Source organism: Oncorhynchus gorbuscha, linkage group LG01 (assembly GCF_021184085.1).
Source record: "Oncorhynchus gorbuscha isolate QuinsamMale2020 ecotype Even-year linkage group LG01, OgorEven_v1.0, whole genome shotgun sequence".
NCBI classification, from domain to species: Eukaryota; Metazoa; Chordata; class Actinopteri; order Salmoniformes; family Salmonidae; genus Oncorhynchus; species Oncorhynchus gorbuscha.
Genome location: NC_060173.1, coordinates 8,969,234 through 8,991,419, shown reverse-complemented (window position 1 = coordinate 8,991,419; position 22,186 = coordinate 8,969,234). Strand labels below are relative to the sequence as shown.

Here is a 22,186-nt window from a genome sequence, read left to right as displayed (position 1 = left end):
TACGTGCACCCAGCCTTACAAGCACAGACCACGTGTATGGGCGAGTGGTTTTCTGATGCCAACATTGTGAACAAAGTGCCCATTGGTGCCGGTGGGGTTATGGTATGGGCAGGCATAAACTATGGACAAACAACACAATGGCAGTGACAACATCCTGAGGCCCATTGTCGTGCCATTCGTCCGCCACCATCACCTCGTGTTTCAGCATGATAATGCACGGTCCCATGTTGCAAGAACATGTACACAATTCCTGGAAGCTGAAAATGGCCCAGTTCTTCTATGGCCTGCATACTCAGACATGTAACCCATTGAGCATGTTTGGGATGCTCTGGTTCCCGCCAATATCCAGGAAAGTCGCACAGCCATTGAAGAGGAGTGGGAATGATTAACTATATGCGAAGGAGATGTGTCTAGAGGCAAATGGTGGTCACACCAGATACTGTTTTTCTGACCCCCCTACCCTTTTTAAATGTATCTGTGACCAACAGATTCAGTTATGTATTCACAGTCATGTGAAATCCATAGATTAGTGTCTAATTCATTTAAATTTCCTCATATGAACTTTAACTCAGTTTAACTTGCGTTCACTTTTTTGAAAATATGGAGTTGTATAGATCTGAAGGAAAAATATCTAATGTAATCCCTTTTTAGATAAAACATGTAATGTAGCAAAATGTGAATACTCTGCAAGGGGTGTGTATACTTTCACTAGGTACTGTATAAACAAAAAAAAACATTTTCACATCATCTACAGGATTACAGTACAAATATACTTGATGCTCGTCTCTCCTCGCTAAATCACTTGTATTCAGGGTGGAAAAATACCGGAAAAGGAGATGGCATGTATTGGGTCAGTGGAGCAGGTACACAATGGTATTGAGTACCAGCGCAGGGTACTGACACCTTTCACAATATATTTGCTGAATATTCACCCCAAAAATAATGAACACTGGTACTGTCAAAAATGATTACCGTTGTAGTGAACTGAACGGCGACAGGGAAAACATGGGCTTCTCAGACTGTTGGCTAACTTGCTAAACACAGTCTACTCCAACAGGGTTAACCCACTTGGGGGAGATCACAACTGGCTTTATGTAGGCAAAAGTCGCTACACCGACACCTGTTTCATCCCGTCTTGGAGTCGAGCCATGTTGAGCTATTGAGGACCATCAAAGCCGAGTCTCCCTGTCAGGGTTACAGTCCAGCGCTCTTACAAACTGGTCAGAGTGGATAGAGTTGTTGCTTTCCTCTTTCCTGAGAGACTCAAACTCCATCTCTACATTCCCATTGGTCAATTTCTCTTCCTGCTTGACGTGCCTCCTGAGTAGAGCGAAGCCCAGTATACACAGGAAGAAAGAGACAGTCCTCAGGCCCATAGTCAGACCCAGGTAAACTACCCTAGAACAGAACAGAGGAGAGATTAAGGTTAGGGATAGGATCAGAGTTAGGGATAGGTTCAGAGTTAGGTATAGGGAAAGCCAGTATACACAGAAAGTAAGAGATAGTAGCCTAGCGGTTAAGAGTTTTGGGACTGTAACCGAAAGGTCCCTGGTTCGAATCCCTGCGCAGTCAATGTGGAAAGATCTGCTGTTCTGCCCTTGAGCAAGGCAGTTAACCAACAAGAGCCTAGCGGTTAAGAGTTTTGGGCCTGTAACCGAAAGGTCCCTGGTTCGAATCCCTGCGCAGTCAATGTGGAAAGATCTGCTGTTCTGCCCTTGAGCAAGGCAGTTAACCAACAAGAACTTCTCCTCGGGCTCTGTTGACGTAGTTTAGGCATCCCCCCTGCATCTCTCGGAATCAGAGGGGTGGGTTAAACGCGGAAAAAACATATCGGTTGAATGCATTCAGTTGTACAGCTGACTACAGTCGCTATCCCCTTTCCAGTCCTTAGGACCCGAGTCAGACCCAGGTATACTATCCTGGAACAGATCCAAGGAGAGAGTGAATCGGGGCGGCTGGTAGCGTTGGACTAGTAACCTAAAGGTTGGAAGATCCAATCCCCAAGCTGACAAGGTAAAAATCTGTCATTTTGTCCCTGAACAAGGAAGTTAACCCACTGTTCCTAGGCCGTCATTGAAAATAAGAATTTGTTCTTAACTGACTTGTCTGGTTAACAAATAAAAATACTCAGATTAAACTAAAAACAACATTTAATGGGGTTGTAAGCATTTGAAGTAGACTATTCTAAAGTAACACTTTACAATTAGTGTGCATTAATGTTAACTGTTGCCCTAAAATAGAGCAGAGAGCATGAATACTAAAAACATGGTAGGTAAAACAAGAAAATAAGCATTTACTAAAACCAATGTAGGCAACCCCTATCCAAATAGAGATAGCCATGGAGCTAGGACTGTCCTGTAGAGGTTCACCTGTAGAGGTTCACCTGTAGAGGTTCACCTGTAGAGGTTCACTAGGGGGACATTCCCACCTGAGTTAAGCATCTGTGGGATGTTATTTCCTTTTATTGCACTTTTCTTTCCCTCTGTATTCTGACCTTAAATTTAGGCATGAAAATAGCATGCTATTCACCAGCTATTCACTCAGGGTGGAGATGGAATACATCAATGTGTGTCTACAGAGACGCCATATTCTGACATTGACATAATTCCTTCATAATTCCTTTATAATTCCACCACCTTTACACACGAGGAAACCATGAAAAAAAAAGTTGTGTAAACCTACCGAAATTATATGGCCTTTTAACTTGCAGGGATGGGCATTCTTGAACGTGTTAATTATAGGCTACCCCAACTTTATCTGTTTCCTGTTTGTAATCATGTTAAATATTAGTCACTATCAGTATCAACCATCAGTAAACTGAATAACCACACGTATTCACCTGACAATTTACTGTTAGTTCTGTTCAGCTGGTATATATATATATATATATATATATATATATATATATATATATATATATATATATATACATATATATATACACAAAGCCGTAACGGTTTGAACCGACGCATGGCGTAATACTTGGCCTTGTATTAGTACAGTTCTGTGGTTAGTGCAGGCAATAGAACAGGCTATAGCCAACCATTGTACACTAATCTCTCTATTATAATTCTATGTACACTAATCTTCCGACATTACATGAGCTGAAGAAATTAATGTGGCAATTTTCTGAATTAATCAAACCACAGTTTAATTTATTTCATGCTCTCCAAACCTGTTTATGATTCATAAGTCCTTTCCTAACCCTAAAATCTGAGAATTTTTCTAAAAATTGGTTCTGAAACTGAGAAAAATATGCATATATTCAGATGCCTTTCTTTCATTGATCGAACAAAATCGAACTACAAAAGGTGTATTTGAGATAAATGGACTGAAAATCCTATTGAATGAAATCCGCAAGAGATAATCTGTTGGCCAGCAAGTGGGAGGGTTTTATGTTTTGATCGCTGGAGAAAAATGTAAAACCAGTCATATGGTATCAAACTGAAACATATCAACATCCCCACTGGGTACACACTGGTTGAATCAACGATTTTTCAACCTCATTTCAATTCAATTACGTTGAACCAACGTGGAATATATATTGAATCATTTTTTTTCACAATCAAATTTATGGAATACTGGCTTTATAACTTGCAAGAATGACATTCGGAGAGCCAAGCTATAGACTTCTTTAGCCATGCGTAAAAGACAGTACAGTGCCAAACCTACTGAGTTGATTTATGATTTTAATTAGACTTTTAACTGAGGAAGAAGTCTGGGTGTAAGCATTTCTGTGGAACCCAGCAGAACGGTATCCTAAAGGCGTCCCTTACTCAGACTAAAAGGGAGATTGGGAGTCGTCATGTTATCAAACTTGGGTTATTGCCGTAAATGATTATGCATAGGTTAATAACGCATTACCAACGCTTTTCATCTTCTTTTGTTTTCCTGTCCTTTTCAAGTCCCTCACTCTCCTAGGAGCCTGAGGGAGGAAGTCAAACGCTCCAACTCCAAATCCAACTACAACGATCAGTAGTTCAATGGGACGGGTAATGGCAGATAGGAGGGAGGGGGGTAGAGTGTTCTTAGTGTGATTATAAATTCAGACCAGGGCCTTATGCCATGGAAGCAGATTACATAATCAGAGCCCATAAGTCTTGCAGGTGTGAACATACAAATTAATTGTGAGAATATGAATAAATCATGTTTTCTTTTCTGTTCATTTATAAAGTCATTTCAAAGTTTGTATAATGTTGAACAGTATGGATTTGGATTCTAGCTTGAAATAGGCCTAGTGGTTAGAGCGTTGGGCCAGTAACCAAAAGGTTGCTAGATCAAATCCACAAGCTGACAAGGTAAAAATCTGTCCTTGAACAAGGCAGTTATCCCACTGTTCCCAGGATGGCTGCCATTGTAAATAGGAGTTTGTTCTTTAACTGACTTGCCTAGGTAAATAAAGTTTGAATTATAAAACATTAAATGAGAGATGTGGAACTCAACTCAAGATAAGGTCAACAGATGAAGAGAGAAGACACTGCTGGGAGGGGGGGGGCACAGGGGCCCACCCTGCACACCCTCTGATTATAGTTCTATTTCCACACCCACAAGGGTCCTAGACTTAGTCAGGGCCATGGCAATACCAGTAAGAGGAACCTGCTAGGAGAAGTCTCCGCCTAGTTGTGAGGTATAAAGATGTGTTTATGGGGTCTTTGTAGCTGTATATCCCAGTGGGTGAATACACTTGGTTAGAGGTTTTTCTTTCCGGTTTCAGTTTTTACTCCGTTTGTTTAGAACCTAGCAACACTGTCTGTCGGTAGCCACCGTCAAGTTATACCCACAAACCCATGACATTATACCCACAAACATTTACAACTGTCACTGACTTTAGTGTTAGTTTCCTTACATTTATAACTGTCTCTTTAGTGTTAGTTTCCTCACATTTATAACTGTCTCTTTAGTGTTAGTTTCCTCACATTTATAACTGTCTTTAGTGTTAGTTTCCTTACATTTATAACTGTCTTTAGTGTTAGTTTCCTCACATTTATAACTGTCTCTTTAGTGTTAGTTTCCTCACATTTATAACTGTCTCTTTAGTGTTAGTTTCCTTACATTTATAACTGTCTTTAGTGTTAGTTTCCTTACATTTATAACTGTCTCTTTAGTGTTAGTTTCCTTACATTTATAACTGTCTTTAGTGTTAGTTTCCTTACATTTATAACTGTCTCTTTTGTGTTAGTTTCCTTACATTTATAACTGTCTCTTTAGTGTTAGTTTCCTTACATTTATAACTGTCTCTTTAGTGTTAGTTTCCTTACATTTATAACTGTCTTTAGTGTTAGTTTCCTTACATTTATAACTGTCTTTAGTGTTAGTTTCCTTACATTTATAACTGTCTTTAGTGTTAGTTTCCTTACATTTATAACTGTCTCTTTAGTGTTAGTTTCCTTACATTTATAACTGTCTTTAGTGTTAGTTTCCTTACATTTATAACTGTCTCTTTAGTGTTAGTTTCCTTACATTTATAACTGTCTTTAGTGTTAGTTTCCTTACATTTATAACTGTCTCTTTTGTGTTAGTTTCCTTACATTTTAGTTTCCTTACATTTATAACTGTCTCTTTAGTGTTAGTTTCCTTACATTTATAACTGTCTTTAGTGTTAGTTTCCTTACATTTATAACTGTCTTTAGTGTTAGTTTCCTTACATTTATAACTGTCTTTAGTGTTAGTTTCCTTACATTTATAACTGTCTTTAGTGTTAGTTTCCTTACATTTATAACTGTCTCTTTTGTGTTAGTTTCCTTACATTTATAACTGTCTCTTTAGTGTTAGTTTCCTTACATTTATAACTGTCTTTAGTGTTAGTTTCCTTACATTTATAACTGTCTCTTTAGTGTTAGTTTCCTTACATTTATAACTGTCTCTTTAGTGTTAGTTTCCTTACATTTATAACTGTCTTTAGTGTTATTTATAACTGTCTTTATTTATATTTATAACTGTCTTTAGTGTTAGTTTCCTTACATTTATAACTGTCTTTAGTGTTAGTTTCCTTATATTTATAACTGTCTCTTTAGTGTTAGTTTCCTTACATTTATAACTGTCTCTTTAGTGTTAGTTTCCTTACATTTATAACTGTCTTTAGTGTTAGTTTCCTTACATTTATAACTGTCTCTTTAGTGTTAGTTTCCTTACATTTATAACTGTCTTTAGTGTTAGTTTCCTTACATTTATAACTGTCTCTTTAGTGTTAGTTTCCTTACATTTTGCATCATTCCAGTACATCGTTAGTTTACCTTTCTTTCCTCTCTCACATGTGTGTGTGGTTGTCCCTGAAGGATTGCTAACAACAGTGGGTGATATCAGGCTAACGTATTATAAATTGCGCAATAATTGGGGACATGTAGCCTATTGGAATCACGTTGAAACGTAGATCATACGGAGCAGTTTAAACCCGGAGCCTGTCACAACGACTGGACTGTTGTTTGATTTGTAGGACTACTGATCAACCCTTATTGTACACGTTTGTCAACAACTCATTTTTCATAGATTAAACAATTCAACACGGCAACTTTCAGGAAGAATCAAATCACTATATTTTTTTATTCACCAATATATTTTGCGCGCAAAGGCTCTCCAAACCTTTTTTTCTATTCATAAATACTTTGCTAACCCTAAATAATACACAAGATCAGAGTATTTTTAAATCTACCAAGTGGTGCTGACAAGGACATGAATAGTCTTGTATTTACATGGCTTTCTTTCATTGATCCCTAATATTCTGAACCCTTTTCTCCATATATTCTAGTGAGTCTGTCGAGGAATTTCTCATTTAAAAAAAGGTACACCGAATTTAAAGGGATGGATTTAGATAAAAATGTACTAAAAAAAACATATTGAATGAAAACTGGATGAGAAAAATCGGTTGGCCAGTAAGTGGGAGGGTTTTCAGCTGTTGAATTACATTTATTCAGCGTGTGCAAGGGAACCACGCCTGCAAAGCCAGTACGCACCGCATAAGGTAAGTCCAAATACAAACTACAGAGAAGTGAATAGCGGAAGGCATAGTTTCCTAAGTCTGAATTGACTCCCTAGGTGTTTTACCTGTAGGCTGTTGTGTTGTAGATTCTACATGCTCCTCTTCTTCCACATGTTGTGTTTCCCCACTTTAAACAGGTAGTGTCTATGACGGCTCCGAAGTAGATAGGTGCAGGGATGCCAGCTAAAATCAATCAATAAAAATCAATCAATCAATCAATCATTGACTAACTCAATCAATCAATCAGTCAACCGAGGACATAAGCAATACTCACCCAGGGTCCGGGTGGCCAACGTGTGGACTCCAAGAGCCAGGGATTTAAACTCAGGCTTAATGCACCTATAAGAAGATTATTAAGTCCTTTAAGGCCAACTAAACTTAATCCTAACAATTGTGATTAACTTGAACTTGAGTGACATCAAAGCATGATTTTTACAAAACGGTTTCCCCAAGTTGAACATGTTAGGATAAAACCCATTTTGTATCATTGAAAGCATTGTAGCATTTCTCCAGTCCATCCACTAGATGGCCTCACTGACCTGATGAGAAGCATGAAGCCTGGCGTTCCCCCCAGAGAGATGATGAAGGAAGTGATGACAGACAAGAAGAGGAAGTAGGGGAACATTGTGTCACAGCTGTCTCTGATTGGACAGTGACCCAGGGAGGCAGTCAGGTTACTGGGCTGAGAACCTGCCCCTGTCACCGCCACACACCTGCACTGGTTAAACACCTGGAGGAGAGGACATGGGGAGGGATCACTGAGTAAAACATTACAATAATATGGGAGTCTGTACAAGCGGTCTGGGGAGTCTGTACAAGCGGTCTGGGGAGTCTGGACAAGCGGTCTGGGGAGTCTGGACTAGCGGTCTGGACTAGCGGTCTGGAGAGTCTGGACTAGCGGTCTGGAGAGTCTGGACTAGCAGTCTGGACTAGTGGTCTGGGGAGTCTGGACTAGCGGTCTGGACTAGAGGTCTGGAGAGTCTGGACTAGCAGTCTGGACTAGTGGTCTGGGGAGTCTGGACTAGCGGTCTGGACTAGAGGTCTGGAGAGTCTGGACTAGGGGTCTGGGGAGTCTGGACTAGCGGTCTGGGGAGTCTGGACTAGGGGTCTGGGGAGTCTGGACTAGCGGTCTGGGGAGTCTGGACTAGCGGTCTGGGGAGTCTGGACTAGGGGTCTGGGGAGTCTGGACTAGCGGTCTGGGGAGTCTGGACTAGGGGTCTGGGGAGTCTGGACTAGCGGTCTGGGGAGTCTGGACTAGCGATCTGGGGAGTCTGGACTAGCGATCTGGGGAGTCTGGACTAGGGGTCTGGGGAGTCTGGACTAGCAGTCTGGGGAGTCTGGACTAGCGGTCTGGGGAGTCTGAACTAGCGGTCTGGGGAGTCTGGACTAGGGGTCTTGGGAGTCTGGACTAGAGGTCTGGGGAGTCTGGACTAGCGGTCTGGGGAGTCTGGACTAGCGGTCTGGGGAGTCTGGACTAGAGGTCTGGGGAGTCTGGACTAGCGGTCTGGGGAGTCTGGACTAGCGATCTGGGGAGTCTGGACTAGGGGTCTGGGGAGTCTGGACTAGGGGTCTGGGGAGTCTGGACTAGCAGTCTGGAGAGTCTGGACTAGCGGTCTGGAGAGTCTGGACTAGCAGTCTGGACTAGTGGTCTGGGGAGTCTGGACTAGCGGTCTGGACTAGAGGTCTGGAGAGTCTGGACTAGGGGTCTGGAGAGTCTGGATTAGCGGTCTGGACTAGTGGTCTGGGGAGTCTGGACTAGCAGTCTGGGGAGTCTGGACTAGCGGTCTGGGGAGTCTGGACTAGCGGTCTGGACTAGTGGTCTGGACTAGGGGTCTGGGGAGTCTGGACTAGGGGTCTGGAGAGTCTGGACTAGCGGTCTGGGGAGTCTGGACTAGGGGTCTGGACTAGTGGTCTGGGGAGTCTGGACTAGCGGTCTGGACTAGAGGTCTGGAGAGTCTGGACTAGGGGTCTGGGGAGTCTGGACTAGCGGTCTAGGGAGTCTGCATAAGGTAAGTCTAAGGAGTCTGGACAATTTTTTATTTTTACCTTTATTTAACTAGGCAAGTCAGTTAAGAACAAATTCTTATTTTCAATGACGGCCTAGGAACCGTGGGTTAACTGCCTGTTCAGGGCAGAATGACAGATTTGTACATTGTCAGCTCGGGGTTTGAACTTCCAACCTTCCGGTTACTAGTCCAACCATCCCTCTAACCACTAGGCTACCCTGCCGTCCCGACTAGTGGTGAGTACTACCTACTCTAGTCTACATAAGGCCCCTAGAGGGAGGAGTTCGATATATTTGTCTCCACCTGATGACTTCACATACACTGAGTATACCAAACATTAAGAACACCTTCCTAATATTGCGTTTCACCACTCTCTTTTGCCCTCAGAACAGACTCAATTCATTGGGGCATTGAATCTACAAGGTGTCGAAAGTGTTGCTGGCTTAAGTGATGCTGGCTCACGTTGACTCCAATGCTTCCCACAGTTGTGTCAAGTTGGGTGGTGGACCATTCTTGATACACACAGGAAACTGTTGAGCGTGGAAAAACCCAGTAGCGTTGCAGTTCTTGACACAAACCGGTGGTCTTGTCCATTCACTCTATGAATGGCACACATACACAATCCATAGGTCTCAATCGTCTGAAAGCTTAATAGTCCATCTTCAACCCATCTCCTCCCCTTCATCTACTCTGATTAAAGTGGATTTAACAAGTGACATCAGTAAGAGATAATAGCTTTCCACTGGATCCACCTGGTCAGTCTACGTCATGGAAAGAGCCGTTCTTAATGTTTTGTATAGTCCGTGTATAGGCCCAAGGCGAACGCTAGGATATCATCTCACCGTGTTTTTGCCCGCTCCGGTAGAGGATGTACAGCCAGCCAAACAGGGGGACACATAAGTGATCCCGTTCTCTCCACAGACAGGGTCCCAGTCACTCCCGGAGCACAGGCAACCGGAGTTACACTCAGAGAACAGAGATGGCTGCTGGTACGACAGACCCTCCACCCTGGACAAACACAGAGACAGATGCAGAAACGACTGAAAAGGTACAGTGTGTATTAGATTCTAGAAAGATCTGTCACAACATCAATGATCAGTGTTCACTCGTTTACACAGACTGTTTTCTAGGTCAGTTCATAGCGACTATGTTTTGACTGACGTGCTTTTTCTCTATTCTCAGTGACTAAGAATAGCTACTCGTTCCCAATAGAGTTTAATTGAATACATAAAAGATGACGGGGGAGGTTTGTATCCAAAGTGGAGACTTACCCTGTGTATGACATGGTTATCCCAGCCACCTTGGCATTGTCACAGCCCATGGCGAAGAAGAAGAGGGACAGGAAGTACCCCAGCAGGGAGGTCCCGAAGGCGAACTTAGCAGCTCCCATGACGCCCAGCTTGAACTTGTTCATGACCACCCCCCCTGAGAACATCCCCAGAGCCACTGCAGGGATGTTGACCATGCCTGTAGAGCAGAAACAGACGTCAGCCATGCATGCACAGCACACACAGGGAAGTTGAAAGAACCGTTCTAATCGTAGTACAGCTCCCCTGAAGCAGGTTTGACGGTTAGGTGTCTTTCAAGGGCACAACGTCAGGAGAAGGCATCTACGATACTGATACCATCAACCCTCCGGTTGCCAGCTCATTCCCTAACAGATTTCCCCATGGGATCTCTACAGACGTCATACGAACAACAAGTTTATACCACAGGAAGGGGAAGTGTGGGATTAGTGGTATAGCCAGGCCTGGCCCTTGGCATAAGCGACATAGGAGACCATTCAGGGCTACAGGGCCCCCGACCCCAAAAATAAATAAATACATTTTTAAGAACTCAGCCAGGGTGTCAACTTACTGTTAAGAGTTAAAGACAATTATTATTATTATTTCACCTTTATTTAACCAGGTAGGCCAGTTGAGAACACCTTTATTTAACCAGGTAGGCCAGTTGAGAACACCTTTATTTAACCAGGTAGGCCAGTTGAGAACACCTTTATTTAACCAGGTAGGCCAGTTGAGAACACCTTTATTTAACCAGGTAGGCTAGTTGAGAACACCTTTATTTGAGCAGGTAGGCTAGTTGAGAACACCTTTATTTAACCAGGTAGGCCAGTTGAGAACACCTTTATTTAACCAGGTAGGCCAGTTGAGAACACCTTTATTTAACCAGGTAGGCCAGTTGAGAACACCTTTATTTAACCAGGTAGGCCAGTTGAGAACACCTTTATTTAACCAGGTAGGCCAGTTGAGAACACCTTTATTTAACCAGGTAGGCCAGTTGAGAACACCTTTATTTAACCAGGTAGGCCAGTTGAGAACACCTTTATTTAACCTGGTAGGCCAGTTGAGAACAAGTTCTCATTTACAACTGCGACCTGGCCAAGATAAAGCAAAGCAGTGCGACACAAACGGGGGTGCGAAGAAAGGGCTTAACACAGGAGACATGGAAGACAGGATGGACGCGACGAAGATGTCGCGGTGTCGCACAGCGACAGGATTCGACCAATGCTGGGAAGCTGTCGAAGAGGAACCTGGAAAGCCACAGTCGGACTCAATTGGTGGCTCACAACCAGCGGAGTCAGGGGATTGACCACGAATGGGGAGCGGTCCGTAAGGAGAGAAGCGCAGTCCTAACCAGAGTTACACATGGAATAAACAAGCGTACAGTCAATAACACAATAGAAAAGTCTGTATTCAGTGTGTGCAAATGGAGTAAGGAGGTAAGGCAATAAATAGGCCAATAGTGGCGAAGTAATTACAATTTAGCAATGAACACTGGAGTGGTATATGTGCATGCTTGATCGGGGGAATGTGGTCTAAGGCTCCGTGTGGATGGTGTGACGCAATTACGAAGGCAGGCGAAGACCAAATTGAGCTCCGTACTGCATCGCCGTGCGCCTCCCAAATTTTGTAACAATGCGGAGGGCTCCGTTTAGCCCTACACTGACATGATTGGTTGACGGTAGAGGGGGGCCGGAGGTCCCGAAAAAAAACACAAACTCACCTCCTTGACAACTTCCTTGACAACAGCTCTGTGCTGCTCCGTGAAGGCGAAAGAAGCCCTGACTTCTGCAGAGGCAGTATCACCTTAAATGCTGCATGGCCAATGCAGATATCAGACTGACCATGCAGCGCCTTTTAGAATACTAAAATACACAAGGTGCATCAGCAGTTATTATCTCATATCAGTCCCTGACAGTCACTCAATTAGCCCATGCCAGCTAACATTTTTTAGATTGGTAAGTTAGTCAAGCCAGCTATCTAAACTTGTAGTAAACATACCCATGGTCCCCTGACCTCCAGGTGGTCTCCATTGATTTTGTTAGTCACTCACACTTACTGTAGAGATTATGTTAACATGGCATGCATAAATCATGGCAAAATATGTAGAATTGTGGGAATTTTTGCTTCTCATCTCTCATCCTCTCACATCTCTCACCCTTTCACATCTCTCATCCTCTCACATCTCTCATCCTCTCACCCTCTCACATCTCTCATCCTCCACCCTCTCATCTCTCTCATCCTCTCACATCTCTCATCCTCCACCCTCTCCATCTCTCTCATCCTCTCACATCTCTCCATCTCTCTCACATCTCTCCATCTCTCTCACATCTCTTATCCTCCCACATCTCTCATCCTCCACCCTCTCCATCTCTCTCACCCTCTCACATCTCTCATCCTCTCACATCTCTCATCCTCCACCCTCTCTATCTCTCTCACCCTCTCATCCTCCACCCTCTCCATCTCTCTCACCCTCTCATCCTCCACCCTCTCCATCTCTCTCACCCTCTCATCTCTCATCCTCCACCCTCTCCATCTCTCTCATCCTCTTACACCTCTCATCCTCCACCCTCTCACATCTCTCATCCTCCACCCTCTCCATCTCTCTCATCCTCTCACATCTCTCATCCTCCACCCTCTCCATCTCTCTCATCCTCTCACATCTCTCATCCTCCACCCTCTCCATCTCTCTCACATCTCTCATCCTCCACCCTCTCCATCTCTCTCACCCTCTCATCCTCTCACATCTCACATCTCTCATCCTCCACCCTCTCCCACCTCTCTCACCTATCTCTCCCCTCCTCCCTCTCTCTCTCTCTCTCTCTATCTCGCTCTCCCTCCTCCATTCTCTCCCTCCTTCTGTCCCTCCCTCCACCTCGTCTCATCTGTCTCTCTCCCTCCTCTCTCTCCCCATCCCCCCTTCACCCTCTCCCCTTCCGTCTCCCTCTTCCCCCTCCATTCTCTCTCTTTCTCTCTCTCCTTTCCCTGCCTTCCCCTCCTCTCACCTCGCTCTCTCCTTCCTCTCTCCCACAGACAGGCAGAGACAGATAGGAAGTCAGACACATACAGTTTTAAAGTTTAAAGTCAATCTAACTTAAAAAAAAAATTGCAATATCCTTTTCAGAATGAATTCAATAATTCATAATAATGCTCTTAGTTTCTAGAACTGCAAGACCATTGTGTCCAATGGAAGTCAAAAATGCTTCTGGGTCTATTGACTTTAAATTTCATATGCCGGGTTCCCTTCTGGGAACACACTTTAATAAAGCCCTCAGGTTTTTACGTTGAGAAATGACGTTCTACAGAGGATGGAAGACAATGTTTTTGTGTAACTGCAGGGAGAGAATGAAGGATCATGTTGAGGGTAAAACAAGACACTTCCTGTTGTCACAGGAAGCTGAACCTCAACACAGGGCATCCCTATAAGGTTGTGTGCAAGGACGGTTAACTAGTTCAAACGCAGTCAACGGGAGTGTCGTGGTTATGTGAGGACTGTAGACAATGCTTTTCTATGGAATAAATGCCTTGTTCTCTGAGAGACAGAGTTTTCAACTGTGAAGAGTTAATTTCACATGGTCAGATGCTTGCGTTCATCGGGAGCGTCTGTTGAACGGTCCCATGTGTGAATATTGACTCTTTCTCAACCGTTCTGCCGATGTCACTCAAATGCACATTAACTCTAGGTCAGGTGAGGCCTACCCTTTTTTTAAAAATGTTTTTATGTCACCTTTATTTAAGTAGGCAAGTCAGTTAAGAACAAATTCTGGGGTAGGCCTAGATTCATGTCCACTCAAAGTTCAACCCTGCTCAACCCTAAACCTAACCTCATTCCTAACCCTAGCTTCATATCAACTTCCAGCTCAATTCTAAGCCTAACCCTAACCCTCGCTTCATCTCAACATCTTGGCTCAACCCAATCGGTTGTCTCTTATCTTTTCCCATTGACTGCTACTGTATGTATGGACCTAAGCATCAATCTTGTGACACTCAATCTTTTCCCATTCGTTGCAATGTATTGACATACTGTAAACGTAAACACTGACATCTTTTCCCATTGACTGCAATGTATTGACATACTGTAAACATAAACACTGACATCTTTTCCCATTGACTGCAATGTATTGACATACTGTAAACATAAACACTGACATCTTTTCCCATTGACTGCAATGTATTGACATACTGTAAACGTAAACACTGACATCTTTTCCCATTGACTGCAATGTATTGACATACTGTAAACGTAAACACTGACATCTTTTCCCATTGACTGCAATGTATTGAGAAAAAACATCAGCTACTGTGACATTTGACTTTTTTTGCAAAAACGTGTCAGGATGACATTTTCAGGCTCACAATGTGCTGGGCAAAATGTGTGGAATTGCACGAAATGAACTCTAAATCAAAATCAAAAATCTCTCCACCGTCAAGAGGGGGGCTCTAAAATGTTTTGACAGCATGGTGGTGAGGGGTCCCCTAACTAAATTTTGCTTAGGTTCCCCAAAAGTTTAGAGCCGGGCTTGTCTATAGCCATTTTAGAGGGAAAGATCTAGCACAATCCACTCTTCCTAACTGGGATGGTGATTATGCCTGCAATACAATATTAACCTGACAACTCACAATAAATCAAATCAAATTGTATTTGTCACATACACATGGTTAGCAGATGCTAATGCGAGTGTAGCGAAATGCTTGTGCTTCTAGTTCTGACAATGCAGTAATAACCAACAAGTAATAACTAACTAACTAATTCCAAAACTACTACCTTATAGACACAAGTGTAAGGGGATAAAGAATATGTACATAAAGATATATGAATGAGTGATGGTACAGAGCGGCATAGGCAAGATACAGTAGATGGTTTTGAGTGCAGTATATACATATGAGATGAGTATGTAAACAAAGTGGCATAGTTAAAGTGGCTAGTGATACATGTATTACATAAAGATGCAGTAGATGATATAGAGTACAGTATATACGTATACATATGAGATGAATAATGTAGGGTATGTAAACGTTATATTAGGTAGCATTGTTTAAATTGGCTAGTGATACATTTTACATCATTTCCCATCAATTCCCATTATTAAAGTGGCTGGAGTTGAGTCAATGTGTTGGCAGCAGCCACTCAATGTTAGTGGTTGCTGTTTAACAGTCTGATGGCCTTGATAGAAGCTGTTTTTCAGTCTCTCTGTCCCAGCTTTGATGCACCTGTACTGACCTCGCCTTCTGGATGATAGCGGGGTGAACAGGCAGTGGCTCGGGTGGTTGTTGTCCTTGATGATCTTTATGGCCTTCCTGTAACATCGGGTGGTGTAGGGTTCCTGGAGGGCAGGTAGTTTGCCCCCGGTGATGCGTTGTGCAGACCTCACTACCCTCTGGAGAGCCTTACGGTTGAGGGCGGAGCAGTTGCCGTACCAGGCGGTGATACAGCCCGACAGGATGCTCTCGATGGTGCATCTGTAGAAGTTTGTGAGTGCTTTTGGTGACAAGCCAAATTTCTTCAGCCTCCTGAGGTTGAAGAGGCGCTGCTGCGCCTTCTTCACGATGCTGTCTGTGTGGGTGGACCAATTCAGTTTGTCTGTGATGTGTATGCCGAGGAACATAAAACTTACTACCCTCTCCACTACTGTTCCATCGATGTGGATAGGGGGGTGTTCCCTCTGCTGTTTCCTGAAGTCCACAATCATCTCCTTAGTTTTGTTGACGTTGAGTGTGAGGTTATTTTCCTGACACCACACTCTGAGAGCCCTCACCTCCTCCCTGTAGGCCGTCTCGTCGTTGTTGGTAATCAAGCCTACCGCTGTTGTGTCGTCCGCAAACTTGATGATTGAGTTGGAGGCGTGCGTGGCCACGCAGTCGTGGGTGAACAGGGAGTACAGGAGAGGGCTCAGAACGCACCCTTGTGGGGCCCCAGTGTTGAGGATCAGCGGGGTGGAGATGTTGTTGCCTACCCTCACCACCTGGGGGCGGCCCGTCAGGAAGTCCAGTACCCAGTTGCACAGGGCGGGGTCGAGACCCAGGGTCTCGAGCTTGATGACGAGCTTGGAGGGCACTATGGTGTTAAATGCCGAGCTGTAGTCGATGAACAGCATTCTCACATAGGTATTCCTCTTGTCCAGATGGGTTAGGGCAGTGTGCAGTGTGGTTGAGATTGCATCGTCTGTGGACCTATTTGGGCAGTAAGCAAATTGGAGTGGGTCTTGGGTGTCAGGTAGGGTGGAGGTGATATGGTCCTTGACTAGTCTCTCAAAGAACTTCATGATGATGGAAGTGAGTGCTACGGGGCGGTAGTCGTTTCGCTCAGTTACCTTAGCTTTCTTGGGAACAGGAACAATGGTGGCCCTCTTGAAGCATGTGGGAACAACAGACTGGGATAGGGATTGATTGAATATGTCCGTAAACACACCAGCCAGCTGGTCTGCGTCGGCTGCAGTGAAGAAGAGTCTGCATGTTTTGGTTGCGGGCTGTGTCAGTGGCACTGTATTGTCCTCAAAGCGGGCAAAAAAAGTTATTTAGTCTGCCTGGGAGCAAGACATCCTGGTCCATGACAGGGCTGGGTTTCTTCTTGTAGTCCGTGATTGACTGCAGACCCTGCCACATACCTCTTGTATCTGAGCTGTTGAATTGAGATTCTACTTTGTCTCTATACTGACACTTAGCTTGTTTGATTGCCTTGCGGTTCCCAGGCCGTCATTGAAAATAAGAATATGTTCTTAACTGACTTTCCTGGTTAAATAAAGGTAAAATAAAAAAAAATAAAAAAATAGTTACACTGTTTGTATTCGGTCATGTTTCCGGTCACCTTGCCCTGATTAAAAGCAGTGGTTTGCGCTTTCAGTTTCACGCGAATGCTGCCATCAATCCACGGTTTCTGGTTTGGGAATGTTTTAATCGTTGCTATGGGAACGACATCTTCAACGCACGTTCTGTGATTCCGTTACTCTGTTGTTCGCTACATACTTTAGTCTGAAGTCGTTTGTGGTGAAGAGGGGCAAGAGAGGTGTTGTACAAAACAAATTCATCATCGATTGGATCATCTCTAACCCATCCGAGTATCAAAGCCAATGACAAACTTTCAAACCGGCAGTTTGCCCACGTGTGTCCTGAATCTGGAACAATCAGACAGCCCCAAAAATGTGTTCGCATTCGTTGAAGGGTCGAGGAGGTACTCAGATCCAGACTCATTGCAGAGAACAAAACTAATGTACGTGGGTGCAGTGTAACATTTGGCAGGATCAAGGAGGCTGGGTACCCAGGCACGTACAATACAGACATCACAAGACAAAAGGGATCTTTCTCAATGATCATCTTTGTCTCATCACCTCCTCCTCATAAGGATCTTCTCCTCCAATAGGGTTGAGAAGCGGGCAAGGAGATAGGATGTGGCGAGTCACAGAAAGACGAATTGAGAAAGGACCCAGGTTCTTACAGAGGGTGGAGGAAACTGTATTGGGAATCACTCACTGGGTTTTACAGTGAGGCAGAGATGCGACTGTATCTAGCGCAATCCTTCTTCCCAGTAGAGATCAAAGGAAGGAATAGCCTTGTTCATATCAAAGTCGTTCATCCATATCTCATGTGAAGTGGTCACGAGAGATGAAACTGTCTTTGATGGTTGAAAGGACAGGGGGAATGCTGAATGTATTTCTGGCTGAGCCCCCAACCTCCTCTCCACTCCCTACTAAACCACTCTTCTCTAATTGAGTACAGCATATTATTATTATTATTATTATGTGGTCATCAACAGCACTTTAAATATAATTTAACTTGAATATAATGTAATATCAAGACCGGCTATTTATTATTTACATTATTCAATATTATTTTCTATTAATTTCAAATCTCTCGCTTTTATCGAGTCCCGTCTCATCATGTCAGTTTTTATTACAGATAAGTCAGAGTCCCTCTTCTCATGTCAGTGTTTATTACAGAGAAGTCAGTGTTTATTACAGAGAAGTCAGAGTCCGTCTTCTCTTGTCAGTGTTTATTACAGAGAAGTCAGAGTCCGTCTTCTCATGTCAGTGTTTATTACAGAGAAGTCAGAGTCCGTCTTCTCTTGTCAGTGTTTATTACAGAGAAGTCAGAGTCCGTCTTCTCTTGTCAGTGTTTATTACAGAGAAGTCAGAGTCCGTCTTCTCATGTCAGTGTTTATTACAGAGAAGTCAGAGTCCGTCTTCTCTTGTCAGTGTTTATTACAGAGAAGTCAAGTCCGTCTTCTCTTGTCAGTGTTTATTACAGAGAAGTCAGAGTCCGTCTTCTCTTGTCAGTGTTTATTACAGAGAAGTCAGAGTCCGTCTTCTCTTGTCAGTGTTTATTACAGAGAAGTCAGAGCTATCTTTCGAGCAGCTGTCTGTTTTTTTGTATGAAAGAACCATACTGCCATGGAAATATGGCTGAAAGACAGAACATTAAACTCTCCAGACAAAACCAGCTAACTGAAAAAAAAATATTACACCATTACATAATATTAGCAATGTTATTTTTGATGATGTATGATTTTAAAGACACATTAAACACATGATCATAAAACGATGCAACACTCACCCATTAGGAAGTTGGCTTTTGATGCTGACTTTCCGTAATGTTGCTCAATGTATTTGGGCTTGTAGGTTACCATGCCGATGAGAGAGTTGAATTGAATAATAGTCACGCAGAGGTAGGTTATATAGACTGGACTTCCCAGTAGGCTCTTCAATGTTGGAACAAATTCTGTGAAAATACAACAACAAACAACAGCGATTATTGTTCCTTGTTTCGTCCGGGTTTGGCCGTCTTTTTAAATAATAATTTGTTCTTAACTGACTTGCCTTGTTAAATAAAAGGTTAAAAAAATAGATAATGTACCATTCACCTCCGTATAAAACTGCATTGACATACAGATGGAAAGAGAATGAATAATGCTATTGGAGACGACCATATCTACTTCTTCAGAGGGCTCAGATAGTCCAGAGTGTACTCTCTGAGCCCTCTGAAGTAGAGCCCTCTTAGAAAAAATGTGTTTCATCTAGAACCTAGGTTTCTTTGGCTGTGCCCATAGGAGAGCCCTTTGAAGAACACTTTTTGGATTCCAGGTAGAACCCTTTCCACTTTTGGGTTCTACACGGAACCCAAAAGGGTTCTACCTAGAACATAAAATGGTTCTTCAGAGGGTTCTCCTATGGGCACAGCCAAAGAAACATTCCGGAACACGTTTTTATGTTTCAGAGTGTAGTAGATCCTCTCCAATGTGTTACTGTATCCCTAACCTAATTTTACCCTGCCTGAAGTATACACTCATCTGATCATTAGGCCTGTACTGTATGTTGTAATGGGTCTTCTCAAAAGCCAGGCCAGGGGATATTAAGGTACCTTTAGCCATTTGGTGGAAGTTGGCCGGTTCCTCTGGTCTAAACTTATGTTCCATGGCTGAGGGAGAGTCCTTGATGAACCTGGTCTGTTCAGGGGTGAAGTTGGCATTAAGTTGCTTATCCACGGGAATAGGCAGCGACTTGGGCAGGAACCAGAAGGGTACAGCAGACATCAGGGTGATAGCCCCGGCTATGAGGTACCCCAGCCACCACGCCCCCACCCAGCGGGCATCGCCTGGGGTGATGGTGATAGTCTCTGGAGAAGGACAGGTGTAGCAGAATCATATAACCAACAGGGTTGGGCTCAAAGACATTTAGGATTCAGTTAAATCAGTATGTGAACAGAGAACAATCCAGGGTTTCCTATTCTCCGGCCTGAGTTGGTTAATTAGCTGTGTAGTGCTGGGGGGGGCAGGACCAGGACCAGGGTTTCCTATTCTCCGGCCTGAGTTGGTTAATTAGCTGTGTAGTGCTGGGGGGGGGGGGGGGGGCAGGACCAGGGTTTCCTATTCTCCGGCCTGAGTTGGTTAATTAGCTGTGTAGTGCTGGGGGGGCAGGACCAGGGTTTCCTATTCTCCGGCCTGAGTTGGATAATTAGCTGTGTAGTGCTGGGGGGGGGGGGGGGCAGGACCAGGGTTTCCTATTCTCCGTCCTGAGTTGGTTAATTAGCTGTGTAGTGCCAGGGGGAGTTGGTTAATTAGCTGGTAGGGGGGGGGCAGGACCAGGGTTTCCTATTCTCCGTCCTGAGTTGGTTAATTAGCTGTGTAGTGCCGGGGGGGCAGGACCGAGCTTGGGAAAACCTGCTATCGAGCATAGTGCTTGCAACACCAAAGGTCGTGAGTTCGATTCCCGCTGGGGTGTGACTGTAAGTATAGACGCGTGACTGTAAATTGCTCTGGATTAAAGCGTCTGCAGTAACAGCACCATGAGTATATAGGAACTGAACTGGATTTATGGCATTACGTAATGGCACCACCGTGGCTGTATATACGACGCCAGTAATATGGTAGTTGTCTGAATCGACTCACCCATGTTCACGTATCCTATGTCAACGTATATCTTGGCACACAAGGATCCTAGTAAGTAGCCAAAGATGGGACCTATGATTGATATGGTCTGGACACAGCCTGAAACAAAAGAAAAGACACAAACTGATTTTAGCGACATGATAGATGACCTATCCTACTTTAAACAAATGATTCTGAAAGTTATAATGAATATACTTTTTTTTTTTTGTGAGACGGAAAAAACATGTTATCTTACTAATGTAAAGGGCTGCATTCTCAGGCCTGGCGTAGTCGTCTATATAGGAGATTCCCAGCGGATGTACAGGCGTCTCTCCTATCCCTCTTAACACATTACCCAGGAACACATAGATCCACATAGACACACTGGACTCTTGCTCACAGCCTGTCATTTAGAAGAAAGAAAGAAAATGCATGCTTAAATACAGCATTAGATGCCACAATATCATATTAGAATTTAATGATTTAATGGATGAAAAACTGCCGGTCACAATTCCCTCCTTACCCCTCCCATTGGTCTTAACCTATCAATGTTCTAGTATCCTGGACATCAGCCAGTCTGAATTCCCTCCTTACCCCTCCCATTGGTCTTAACCTATCAATGTTCTAGTATCCTGGACATCAGCCAGTCTGAATTCCCTCCTTACCCCTCCCATTGGTCTTAACCTATCAATGTTCTAGTATCCTGGACATCAGCCAGTCTGAATTCCCTCCGTACCCCTCCCATTGGTCTTAACCTATCGATGTTCTAGTATCCTGGACATCAGCCAGTCTGAATTCCCTCCTTACCCCTCCCATTGGTCTTAACCTATCAATGTTCTAGTATCCTGGACATCAGCCAGTCTGAATTCCCTCCTTACCCCTCCCGTTGGTCTTAACCTATCGATGTTCTAGTATCCTGGACATCAGCCAGTCTGAATTCCCTCCGTACCCCTCCTATTGGTCTTAACCTATCAATGTTCTAGTATCCTGGACATCAGCCAGTCTGAACTCCCTCCTTACCCCTCCCATTGGTCTTAACCTATCAATGTTCTAGTATCCTGGACATCAGCCAGTCTGAATTCCCTCCTTACCCCTCCCGTTGGTCTTAACCTATCAATGTTCTAGTATCCTGGACATCAGCCAGTCTGAACTCCCTCCTTACCCCTCCCATTGGTCTTAAACTATCAATGTTCTAGTATCCTGGACATCAGCCAGTCTGAACTCCCTCCTTACCCCTCCCATTGGTCTTAACCTATCAATGTTCTAGTATCCTGGACATCAGCCAGTCTGAATTCCCTCCTTACCCCTCCCGTTGGTCTTAACCTATCAATGTTCTAGTATCCTGGACATCAGCCAGTCTGAACTCCCTCCGTACCCCTCCCATTGGTCTTAACCTATCAATGTTCTAGTATCCTGGACATCAGCCAGTCTGAATTCCCTCCTTACCCCTCCCGTTGGTCTTAACCTATCAATGTTCTAGTATCCTGGACATCAGCCAGTCTGAAATCCCTCCTTACCCCTCCCGTTGGTCTTAACCTATCGATGTTCTAGTATCCTGGACATC

The 22,186-nt window shown here is 43.8% G+C and overlaps 1 protein-coding gene across 1 annotated transcript in view; it reads right to left on the bottom strand.

Annotated features, from left to right (window-relative positions):
• Positions 1 to 344: 344 nt before the first annotated feature.
• LOC123995892 (solute carrier organic anion transporter family member 1C1-like) overlaps positions 345 to 22,186 on the bottom strand; it is a 34,712-nt gene continuing 12,870 nt past the window's right edge. Inside the window, exons 5-14 of the mRNA XM_046299588.1 lie at positions 20,879 to 21,025; positions 20,644 to 20,742; positions 19,617 to 19,871; positions 18,813 to 18,977; positions 10,254 to 10,449; positions 9,825 to 9,990; positions 7,516 to 7,706; positions 7,251 to 7,315; positions 7,042 to 7,159; positions 345 to 1,398 (exon numbers count right to left, since the gene is read on the bottom strand). Coding sequence (XP_046155544.1) covers positions 1,170 to 1,398; positions 7,042 to 7,159; positions 7,251 to 7,315; positions 7,516 to 7,706; positions 9,825 to 9,990; positions 10,254 to 10,449; positions 18,813 to 18,977; positions 19,617 to 19,871; positions 20,644 to 20,742; positions 20,879 to 21,025 — 1,631 coding nt within the window. The 3' untranslated portion in view covers positions 345 to 1,169. The remainder of the gene's footprint in view (positions 1,399 to 7,041; positions 7,160 to 7,250; positions 7,316 to 7,515; positions 7,707 to 9,824; positions 9,991 to 10,253; positions 10,450 to 18,812; positions 18,978 to 19,616; positions 19,872 to 20,643; positions 20,743 to 20,878; positions 21,026 to 22,186) is intronic.